The following is a 12,362-nucleotide window of genomic DNA, read 5'->3' as shown; positions in this document are numbered from 1 at the left end:
CTGTCTTTCTCATGTAGGGAGCTATGGTTCCCAATTTTCATCCTAAGTGCTACTGTTAACAAATATCTTGGTACAGTAATAAAAATATAACTTAGCCACACCATTCTCACCTAAGATGACTTAAATTATACAAGCTCTACTAATTCAAAATCCATACGCTGTTGATAGATTATACATTCCAATTTCAGACATAATAATTATAACAGGATTGTTCATGAAGATAGCACAGTAAGGCCGAGAGCGGTGGCTCATGCCTGTAATCCCAGCACTTTGGGAGGATAAGGCAGGTGGATCACTTGAGGTCAGGAGTTCAAGACCAGCCTGGCCAACATGGTGAAACCCTGTCTCTATGAAAAACACAAAAATTAGCCAGGCATGGTGGTGCATGCCTGTAGTCCCAGCTGCTTAGGAGGCTGAGGCAGGAGAATCTCTTGAACCCGGAAGGCGAAGGTTGCAGTGAGCTGAGATTGAGGCAGTGAGCTGAGATTGAGCCACTGCACTCCAGCCTGGGTGACAGCAAGACTCCGTCTCAAAAAAAAAAAAAAAAATCAGTATGCGTCTACCACATTTGCCTTAAATGTTTTGGTCAAATGGAATGGATCTTGCTTTGAAAACACCTTGTATACTTCCTGAATGCTACAGAAATTGAGCTGGTTGGTAACAGGTACTCCACCTTCCCCACCCGCCACAACACTGACAGCATTTCAAGGACCTTGGAAAGGGGAGAAATTCCTAATAACAGAGCACCACAGAATTACCTGGATGGAAGTGCAAACACTGGCCTTGCATTCAAGTGATCCTCTTGCCTCACCTTACCAAGTAGATAGGACTACATGTGCATGCCACCATGCCTGGCTAATTTTTTAATTTTTCTGTAGAGACCAGGTCTTGCCATGTTGCCCAGGCTGGTCTTGAACTCCTGGCCTCAAGTGATCCTCCTGCCTCGGTCTCCCAAAGTACTGGGATTATAGGAGTGAGCCACCAAAGCCAGCTCCTTGAATACCTTTATTTTTACCACCTAGAACCCCTTTCAGGTATTGAGAATGCTAGTAAATAGTCCACCATGTTTACCAATTAAAACCCATTCTTGCAATTCAGTGTGGTAATTGGTAAAGCATAAGATGTTACTAGATACAGATAATAGAATCTTTATAAATAGCTGCCTCCAGAGTATGGCTTTCCTGATTAGAATGCTGGCTGACCACCCTGGACTGTGCATATTTTATTGGAATGCTGACAGCACTTGGATTGTAGGTTAATTTGAGAAGCACTCATAATGTCACAATATGCATGTAGAAGCATTCTAATGTAAATTACTGAAATCATAATACTAAAAGATGGTAAAAAAGAAAAAAAGTGAGAGTCAGAAGATAGGCCATCAGAATAGAACACTAAGGCAGATGTAAAAGTGGGTGAGCTTTGGATGCTACCGAGAGGTCAAGTAAGTAATAAAAAGACTAAAATTAGTCCATGGCTTTGACAACAGGAAGCCACTTGACCTTGATGAAAACGATTTCATGAAGTAGTGGCACAGGAGTCTTGCTGTGGAGGGAGGAGGGACAAGGGAGGTGAATACAGAAGACACGCACTTTTTTATTTTTTATTTTTTTGGAGACAGAGTCTCACTCTGCCTCCCAGGCTGGAGTGCAGTGGCGTGATCTCAGCTCACTGCAACCTCCACCTCCTGGGTTCAAGTGATTCTCCTGCCTCAGCCTCCCGAGTAGCCGGGATTACAGCATGCACCACCACACCTGGCTAATTTTTGTATTTTTAGTAGAGACAGGGTTTCACCTTGTTGGCAGGCTGGTCTCGAACTCCCGACCTCAGGTGATCTGCCCACCTTGACCTCCCAAAGTGCTGGGATTACAGGCGTGAGCTATGGTGCCCGGCCACTATAAGCACCTTTTTTAAGAGACGAAGAAGAAAGATGTGGAGCAGACACCAGATAAGTTTGAAAGAAACATTTTGTTCATGTTGTGATTTTCATTTGTTGGCTTTAAGATAGAGGAATCATGCGCATGATTAAATGTAACCTATCTAGAAAGCATGTATAGAAATGTAGCCTGGGCCAGGCACAGTAGCTCACCCTGTAATTCCGGCACTTTGGGAGGCCAAGGCGGGCAGATCACCTGAGGTCAGGAGTTCAAGACCAGCCTGGCCAACAAGGTGAAACCCTGTCTCCACTAAAAATACAAAAATTAGCCGGGTGAATTGCAAGAATGGGTTTTAATTGGTAAACATGGTGGACATTTACTAGCATTCTCAATACCTGAAAGGGTTCTAGGTGGTAAAAATAAAGGTATCAAGGAGCTGGCTTTGGTGGCTCACTCCTTGAGCCCAGGAGTTGTTGGCTGCAGCGAACCAAGATCACACCACTGCACTCCAGCCTGGGAGACAGAGCGAGACTCCGTCTCAAAAAAAAAAAAAAAAAAAAAAAAAAAAAGGAATGTAGCCCGTACAGGGAAGCAGCTTGTATAGAAAAAGGCTGAAAAGCTAGGAGAGAGTAAAACCAACCTACCCAGGCCAGGAGACGTGTAGGTGGAGGTGCTATGGTACCTAAGAGGAAGGTGCATTTCCATAATAATGAAAGGGAGGAAGTAATTGTGAATCGCAGGGCAGTGTACTTAGATTTGTGTTTAGATGGGTTTTTGGTGTAGGCCTGTGTATATTTTGTGCATAAAAAGAACTACTCAAACGTTTAATTGGGTTTAAACAATTCGTGTTCCATCTATGAAGATGACAAACTCAAAAACCCAATCCTTAGGCCTCACGTGAATCTCACAAATCTCACTGTTTAGAAGTCTAGCAAAATCAGTCACTTTCAAGGTACTTGTGGTTAATGTTTGGTTTGGTCCTTTTTACCAACTTAAACACGTTTAAATACTTTAAACTGCATTTATAATATATTCTACTTCCTTTTTAAGTACCTGAGTTACCTACTTATACAAAACCTTGCTAAGTACTTAATAATTGTTATAAAGCTACTAAAATAAATTTACAGAGTTGACTTAAAGACCTCTTAATAATGTGCAGAAACTTGGGATGATTTCAGCTTAAAATCAGAAGTCTAATAATTCAATTATTCATTTTTGATTGATTTTCGAAAACTGTCACTCTGATAGGTCAGATTCCTTCAATATTAGTAGTACAGAAAAGACCAAATATGCCCAAAAATATGAATAGCATACCTTCGATGCTTTCAACCTTTCTATATTTAATTTTTAATCTTCCCAAAGTTGAATGATGCATACTTACCAAGAAAGAAAATTAGCTGGAAATAACTGAGGCCATTTTCAATCAGATATTTTGACAAGAGTTTCAGACTCCAGAGCAATTTTCATCCTCCCAGCTGTCATACTGACCCTCTTTTTAGAGTAGCTATGTCATGAGTTACCAAAATTAAAAAGCATAGATCACCCTATGAGTTACAAAACTCATAGGTTTCATTGCACACATCCCTGGATGCAAGTTATACACAGCACCTGATTCTTGATCTGCTCAAGGAAATAGAACAACCAAGTTGCTCCTTCATCTTTAAGATAGGTACATATGTTTTCCATCTAAATGATAAAGGCCTTTGAGTTTGGTGGAGTTCTGGGATTTTGTTTTTTTCTGTCTAATAATACCTTTAAACTTGATAGCCTAAAATAAATGCATTTCCTATTTAATGATAAAGACCTTTAAATGGGATACCAGATGTGAAAATGTCTTTCCTACTTAAAGAACATTGAACTTGGGCCAGGTGCAGTCACCCGTAATCCTAGCACTTTGGGAGGCCAAGATAGAAGCATCACTTGAGGCCATGAGTTCAAGACCAGCCTGGGCAACATAGTGAGATCCTGTCTCTACAAAAAATAATTTTTAAAAATTACTAAGTGTGGTGGTGCATGCCTGTAATCTCAGCTACTTGGGAGGCTGAGGCAGGAAAATCACTTGAGCCCAGGAGCTGGAGGATGCAGTGAGCTATTATCATACCACACACTCCAGCTTGGGCAACAAATTGAGACTCTGTCTCCTAAGAAGAAAAAAGAACTGTGAACTTGATAGAATCCTGCATTCTTTCTTAGGACCACACAAAGGTTTAGATGTTTAAATGATCTCCAGTTGAGTTTTGAATATCCCTCTTGACTAAGCCAAATCTAATTTGCTGTTATAAGAGTTATGGGGAGCAGGCGGGAAGTTGAGAGAGTTCTCATCTGATGGCTTTTTTTTCTCTATGTATTAGGAGGTGAAGTTGTCCCACCTGAAGGAGGTGGGAGTTACGGAGGGAGGATGAGAAAAAAGTTTTTAAATCCCTCTATTGGTAATAGGCAATCTGAGCAGCTCCATGCTGCCTGTTGTAGCGTCTCCTAATTGTGTGACATTAAGTCCATTTAAAGTGGAGACCATATTCGTGATGAGATATATTTATAATTCATGCTTAACTTTTTTATATTAAATATGTGTCTTTAGTCATTCGAGTATTTGCCATTTGATAACAAATATTTATAGCTGATCAAGAAGTCACAGCTCAATGTCAAAGGACTTTATTAATAAAGCAATTGAAGTAGTCACTTATTATACAGCAAAAAGTTCTAGACTCATTTAACATTTATTTCCATTTGCTAGTCAATTACCGACTGTCAGAACATAATAAATATTATAAATTTGAGTCAGAAGCTGTCACTTCTAATTGTATTAACACTTCCTAATCATAGGTAGTGATTTGTCCTGTGAAAGAATGATATTAATCACTGACTTCCATCTGTCTTCATAATGGTGTAAAATTGCCACTGGATTCCATTGCTGAAGTGAAGTAAATCAATGTAGACACCAAAAATGAAAGCAGGCAGTGATGAGTCATGAATATTTCCATTCATGTTAACAAGCTTCTCATTGTTTCCAGACAGAAAGAAAAAAAAAATGACAGCTAACTTTCAAAGCTTTTTGCTTCTTAGTCTTAAAAGTATAGTTTCTTCATATCATTATTTCTAGCTCACACTTATGGAGTACTTCTTATATGCCAGGCATTATGCTCGCAGCATTATATGAATTATTTCTTTTAATCTTCACAAACTGGTGAGGTTATTGGTACTTATACTTATGGCACTTATGCTACTATTCTTTGCATTTTATAATGAGGAAATGAAGGCTTAAAACAACTTGAGTGACTTGTTGTCCAAAACAGTAGAGCCTGGAGTCAAACCCAAGCAATTTAACTTCCATAGCTTAGTCTTAACCAGTACTCTACACTGATGGATGGCATTTGAATCAGTTAGGAATGCTTTTGAGTCGAAGTAACTAAAATCCAATATATAGTAGTTCACAAAATAGTGATATTTTTTTCTCTCACTTGATAGAAAGAATGGAGATAGGCAGCTACTTATGTTAGTTTAGTAGCTCAGCAGAGCCAGGACCAGTGACTGTGACTCCTTGGCCTTTCCCTTGTGGCAGCAAAAATGACTGCTTCAATTTGAAGCTTCATGTCCACATTCAGGGCAGGAAAAAGAGAAGGGGAAAGAGTGGGCACTCGCTGTAACTATCATGTATCATGAAAGCAGAAACTTTTCCATTTCTATATCTCATTGGTTGAAAACTGTTTCATATGGCCATCCTTATCTGCAAGGGTAGAAAACAGCAAGGGAGGCCGGGCATGGTGGCTCATGGCTGTATTCCCAGCACTTTGGGAGGCTGAGGCGGGCAGATCATGAAGTCAAGAGATTGAGACCATCCTGGCCAACATGGTGAAACTTCGTCTCTACTAAAATAGAAAAAATCAGCCAGGCATGGTGTTGCGCGACTGTAGTCTCAGCTGCTCGGGAGGCTGAGGCAGGAGAATGGCGTGAACCCAGGAGGTGGAGTTTGCAGTGAGCTGAGATCGCACCACTGCACTCCAGCCTGGCGACAGAGCAAGACTCCATCTCAAAAAAAAAAAAAAAAAAAGGAAAAGAAAAAAGAAAACAGCAAGGGAGTAGGGAGTTGGGGATGACTAATGGACCAGCTGTGACTCAAAAGTTATGGAATCTACAAACGCTGTTTGAATTTTCCACTGCCTCCTTACTTTCTTTCTGCCTTTCCTTCCTTCTTCCTCCTCCTTCCTTCCTTCCTTCCTTCTTCTCTCTTGAGTAAAAGAGAGCTATGATTCTCCATATAGGTAACTCATAGAATATTTATTCTTGCCTTGTTTTCTAGAATGTGTTCCCAGATAGAAAGAGAAAGCTGTGGTTCCCTACTTGAGTCAGGACTCATTGGTTGCAAGTAACAGAAACATGCATACCTGAGAAAATGGATGCATTTCAGCCATTTATTCAATAAATATTTATTAAGCCCTCATTATATTCCAAGCACTCTTCTGAGCTCTGGGAGTATATCAGTGAACAAAACATTTTAAAAAATGAACAAGAATATGAGAGAATCCCATAGAACCTAAAGATCAGAAAGCAGCAGGGCCTTCGGTGGGACAGAAACCAGGGACTGAGAAGCTGTCAGGAATCCAAACAGCATTTCTAAGCCAATCTCCATTCTGCTCACTCTGCCTTCTGTTAATTCTTAGTCTGCGTGGTGGGTATAACATGGTCAGCCACATAGCCTGAGTTTTCAACTTCTGTTCATGCGCACAGTTCATGCTGAACCACAATCTCTCAGTTCCAATTCCAAAAACCTAGGCCAACGAATTGGAATCCACTGAGGTCCGGGACAGTCTTATCCCTGTGTTATAGGAGTCACCATGAGTGAAGCAGGGCACCTTGAATCAAAAGTTTCTACTTTGCAAGCCTTCCTGTCACTGCTGCCCATCCATCTCCAGGTGTATTGATGCTTTTTAGACACTTTGCTCATCATCCATGCCAAAGCACCTGCCTACTGCCCCAGAGTTTAAAAGTTAACTCTACCTTGAAGAGCACATTTTTTTAAGCCCTGTAAGAATTGCCTGGGTCCAGGTCATTTTGAACTTTTTCAAATCACTCTTGTGCCCTCATGCATATCTTTTTCCCATGCAGCCTTTTCCCTGTCTTCTAAATAATAAGAGAGAATCGAGGCTCAGTTAATATCAAACTCCCTTCTCACTTCAAACCAAGCCTTCAGAAGCCAACATGAGCACTAATCAATTTGGTTCCAAAGTACACATTGCAGTGTGGGTCGGGATATTCTTTTATGACCTTTATAAACTATAAGCCAATTAGATACGGTTGTTGGTGATTCTTTTCCAAACCTCCTCTTTGTTTCAAACCAATAGGTGTTTTTTCATTCAGAGATATACTGAATTTCTGACCTGTGGCTAATCTGTTTTTCTCCAGGCTGTGGATTCCCCTCCAAGTGGAGGAGGATGGGCAGGCTGGGGATCCTGGGGCAAATCTCTGCTGTCATCAGCATCTGCCACAGTAGGTAAGCATTGTATGTTGCACTGGAATAGACAAAGTCCCACAGGCTAATAGGATAGGACGTTTTGATTGTACCATATACTAATAGAGTTTAACATTAGCCCGTGAGCAAACCATGTTTGGCACTTACTATTCTAAGTGCTTCATTTATTCCTCCAGTACATTTGTTCCTCAAAATAACCCTATATGGAGGAACTGTTGTTTGCTGCACTTTACAGATAAGGAAGTTAATCAGAGAGAGACTAAGACCTTGACCAAAGTCAGAAATGTCTGGGTTGCAATTTAAAAACCAAGTAGTATGGCTTTTAGCCACTATGTTATACGGTTTTTTAAAGTATAATATATTCTTAAAGCTTCGTGTTTATCATCCCACTTGAATTTTTTTAATGCACAACTCATCTACTCCCAAAAAGGATTTGAGATATCTTGATAAAAGGCATTTCATTAGCAGGATATTAAAATATAAGTAGAAAACAACGTGCTGGAAGGGAGGATATATATTTTATACATCCCATGGCTAATAGAGTTTTTGTAATTGAGTATTGACCTCAACTCTGAGCTTCTTGTCTGCCAGTACACTATTTATTTCTCTTTGAAAACAAAATTTTAATTTAAATAAATATATCTTTCTGGTTTTAAATTTTTAAAGAAATTTCCTGTATTTGTTCTTATACAAAGAGAAAATATGATGGACAGTGTAGTGTCTTCCTGAGTGCAAATTTGTCAGGATATTCTTCATGTTACCATTTCTTATATTCTCTCTTCATGAGAACTGAAGGTATAACATCAATATGTCTAAGATAATTTAGCAAAGGCATTTCATCTTGAAGGTGGAAGGCAAGGAGAAGACAGGGGAAGCCACAGGTAACAGAGTTTTCACATCATCCACTTCAGGTATTCTAAGGTGCAGTCCATGGCCATGAGGACCTTCGATGGGCCATGAATTGGTCCACTTCGCTGTTACTCCTAAAACCAGGAAGGTCTTCAGGCCTTTTGCCCCACCCCAGTGGACCATGACCACAGTGTTAAGGGCCAGATATCTAACTTGGTAGAGCTTAGGCTGCCTGGAAGAATGGATAGATTGCATTCCTCTAATTCCATCTCTGTCAAATATCAGTTTGCTCAGGAAGGCTCTGGGAAGAAGTAGCAGTGGCCAAATAAATGTTGACCTCTCTGGTAAGAGCCTAGAGGGCAGATTTTCTCTATTGCTTATTAAGGGGACGGGTATGCCTTGAGTACCATGTATGCAGATGACGAAATTAACTAAATTCAAGTAGAGGCGCCTGTTTTGTTTTCTGAACAGGATGGTATCTCCTCACACGGGTGAGGACAAGCACCTGCAGGCATCCTCTGTCCTTGGAAAAATGTTTGAACTTTTAGTGGCTATCAAGAGGATTTTGCCACTGGTGGCACTTAGAAGTGACATGCTTTCTAAGCCAAAAACTAAAAAGGAGGTTCTAAAAGATTGTTTTAATTAGAATAAGTCATGAAAAAGTAAATAATATGGTCACTAAAATTATACAGCTCTTCTCATGGTTTATATCATAAAACAGTCATGTGTCCTGGATGTTTCCAGTTTTAACGGCATCCAAAACCACTCTGGTTTATAATGAATTTGGTGCTTTGAGGGTTCTATTATAGATGGAGGACTTACTCTTTCATTAAACTTTTAAATATAAGTTCCTGCCACAGTAAATACAGAAATCATCTGCCCTGTGGTAGCAGCTATAGGTGCTCTCTGTGCACACTTAAAGGTGCATCTCCCTGTAACTGCTCTAGCCCCGGTTGGTCAGACCATTTGCTGTTGTTCCTCATTCAGTGTCTGTACCTCATTTGACTTTGGGCTCTGTTGGACCCTTCCAAGGTTTTCTGTCCGTGGACTGACAGCTCTCCCATTGAATTTACTATCCAGCACCTTCTTCGGTGTCTTGCTGTTATCTGACCTTTGTATACATGCAGCTTTGGTTCCAGTGGATGATGCTCCAAGGCCTCTGGGTTTTGTTACCTGGTTCACATGTAACCAGTAGATGGTGTTGACTTTACTGCTTAAAAAGTGGGATGTGGCCAGGTGTGGTGGCTCAAGCCGGCAATCCCGGCACTTTGGGAGGCCAAGGTGGATGGATCATTTGAGGTCAGGAGTTTGAGACCAGCCTGGCCAACATTGTGAAAACCCATCTCTACTAAAAATACAAAAATTAGCTGGACGTGGTGGTGGGTGCCTGTAGTCCCAGCTACACGGGAGGCTGAGGCAGGAGAATTGCTTGAACCCAGGAGGCGGATGTTGCAGTGAGCAATGATTGCACCCCTGCACTCCAGCCTGGGCAACAGAACGAGAGTGTGTCTCAAAAAAAAAAAAAAAAAAAAGCAGGGTGTGATTTGATCCAACGTCATTGTCTTCATCTGCGGCCTGTGCTTGTGTTTGGGGGTGCTCTTAAAGTTTCTCTGTGTGTGAGCCACCAAGCAGATAATAAATAGTGCATCTTGTTACCCTCACAACAATTTATAAATTCTGATGGTTCTCATCTGGCTTTGAGTAGTAATTGATCCAGAAGAGCCTAGAGAGGTAAATTCTTGTAGGCCATCATGATCATTGTGCCAGTCATATTAATATCCTGCTTTTTATGTAGTAATGTCAGCACTATCTACTGGTTATATTTGAACCAAGTAACAAAACCTAGAGGTCTTGGAGCACAGTCCACTGGAACCAAAGCTGCACGTGTGCAAAGATCAGATTACAACAGGACACCTAAGAAGATGCTGGATAGTAAATTCAATGGGCGAGCTGTCAGTCCGTGCATGGAAAAACTTGCCACTTTTCTTCTAGGGTGAGTAAACACGTGGTTTCTCTGAGAGTGTATGACATTTGCACATTCCTCATGCAATATCAGAGTGAAGTTCAGTATATACCCTCTTGTATTAGTTTCTGTTGCTGTGTAAGGAATTACCACAAAGTTGAAGAGGCTGAAAACAACATGCAATCGTTATTTTACAGTTTCCATGGGTCAAGAGTTCAGGTATGGGACAGCTGCTCGGTGTCTTAACAGGCTGAAATCAGGGTGGCAGCCAGCTGTATTCTCATCTGAGGCTCACGTTTGCCTGAGGCAGCATGGCCCTGGGGTTGACACTATGCTTGTAGATAATGGAAGTTGTTCTTCGCTTGTCTCTCTCAATCCCAAGATAATGGCTCAACGTAGACCACAGATGAGGAAGGCACCCATAACTTTAAAGTCTCTGGAGGATAGGGTGGTGCAGCTAGAAGGAGGCCCAGAGTCGAGGATGAGGCCAGTGGTTCTGCCAGCTGCTCAGCTGGCACCTCTGCTTTGAAGACGTCACCTTTCAGGGTCATTCACGTTGTTGGCAGAATTCAGTTTTTGAAGTTGTAGGACTGAGGTCCCTGTTTTCCTGCTGATTATTGACCAGGGGTCACTTTCAGCTCTTAGAGGCTGCCCTCAGGTCCCCCTTCAAAGCCAGCAGGAAAATCTCTCTCACGCTTCAAATCGCTACCTTCAGGAAGGGCCCCTTTGTTTTAAAGACGCTCCTGATTAGTTCAGGCGCACTAAGGATGATCTCTCTTTTGAGTCACTGAAATTTGACTGATCAAGGACCTTAATTATGTCTGAAAAATTCTCCTCATCTTTGCTGGATAGAGTAACCTAATCACAGGAGTGAAATCCCATCTTGTTTACACTCCGGCTCACACTCCAAAGGGAAGGGATCACATAGGGTGTATACATCTGGGGACAAGAATCTTGGGGCCATCTCTCAATACGGTCATGCTTCACTTAACAATGGGAATACCTTCTGAGAAATGGGTCGTTGGGTGATTTAATCATTGTGCAAACCTCACAGAGTATACACAAACCTACACAGCTAGGCTATGTGGTAGAGCCTATTGCTCCGAGGCTGCAAACATAGGACAGCTTATTACTGTACTGAATACTGTAGGCAGTTGTAACACAATAATAAGTATGTGTGTATTTCACACATCTAAACACAGAAAAGGCATAGGAAAATACAGTATTATAATCTTATGGGACCACTGTCATAGATGTGGCCCATCGTTGACCAAAAGTTTGTCATGTGGTGCATCCCGCCTACCTTAATTCTCTTCTCATCTCTGTTTGAGATCTTTGTCAGTTACACCACCAATTACAGAACCTTAGTATTTTTTATGGCTCTGGCTACATGTTGGAATTTTGAAAAGCAAGCAAATCTTGGCATTTTTCTCTTGTTTGCACACAAAATGGCAAAGGGTACATGAGGAAGGTCATTAAAATTTTGAAATATTGATGCTCATTCTAAAAGTCCCTTTGGAGAAATTTTAGAGCTGTCTTTAGAAAAGCAGGTACTAAAATTGTTCATCACCACTGATCATCACTACCCACCCCCTCCCCCCAAAATGAATGCAATAGAAGTATAACTGAAAACCCTGCCTAAATTGCTCTTACTGTATGTTTTGGAGATTTCTGATCAGGACACGCTGTGACTTTATGTAGTCATTAGTAGCTAAAACAAGAGCAATATATATTTCAAAACTGGACAAGCGTCTTTGTAGACCTGTAGAGAACTAAAGCATGTAGCCTAATAGGAGGCTGAAGTCATGGGTTCCCAGGCTAGAAACAAGCACTGGTGGTTGGGAGTTTGACTCCTGAAAGGTAAGAGGGATCATAAGTAGTCCACACATGGAGCCAGGCTCACAGCCTGAAACAGGTTGGAATGGGGCTCAAAGATCTTTGAACAGAGACTTTAAAGTTATGGGTGCCTTCCTGATCTGTGGTCTATGTTGAGCCACTATCTTGGGATTGAGAGAGGCAAGCGAGGCACAACTTCTGCTATGTACAGGCATAGTGTCAACCCCAGGGCTTTACAGCATTAGCAGTTTATTATCATCAGGCAAAGAAACTTATTGGAAAACAGATCAGTCATAGTAGTAGACAAGCTTTGAAGATTTATGAATTGCCTGTGGAAAGTAAAGAAAGAAAATAACGACATATTCAATTGCAA

At 41.1% G+C, this 12,362-nt stretch overlaps 1 protein-coding gene across 1 annotated transcript in view; it reads left to right on the top strand.

The window, feature by feature from the left end:
• FAM114A1 (family with sequence similarity 114 member A1) overlaps positions 1 to 12,362 on the top strand; it is a 74,509-nt gene that overhangs the window by 13,021 nt on the left and 49,126 nt on the right. The window contains exon 3 of the mRNA XM_030801222.1: positions 7,275 to 7,362. Coding sequence (XP_030657082.1) covers positions 7,275 to 7,362 — 88 coding nt within the window. The remainder of the gene's footprint in view (positions 1 to 7,274; positions 7,363 to 12,362) is intronic.

This window comes from Nomascus leucogenys, chromosome 20 (assembly GCF_006542625.1).
Source record: "Nomascus leucogenys isolate Asia chromosome 20, Asia_NLE_v1, whole genome shotgun sequence".
Classification (NCBI taxonomy): Eukaryota; Metazoa; Chordata; class Mammalia; order Primates; family Hylobatidae; genus Nomascus; species Nomascus leucogenys.
Note: the sequence above shows the minus strand (reverse complement) of the source record. Positions and strands in the feature narration are given on the sequence as shown.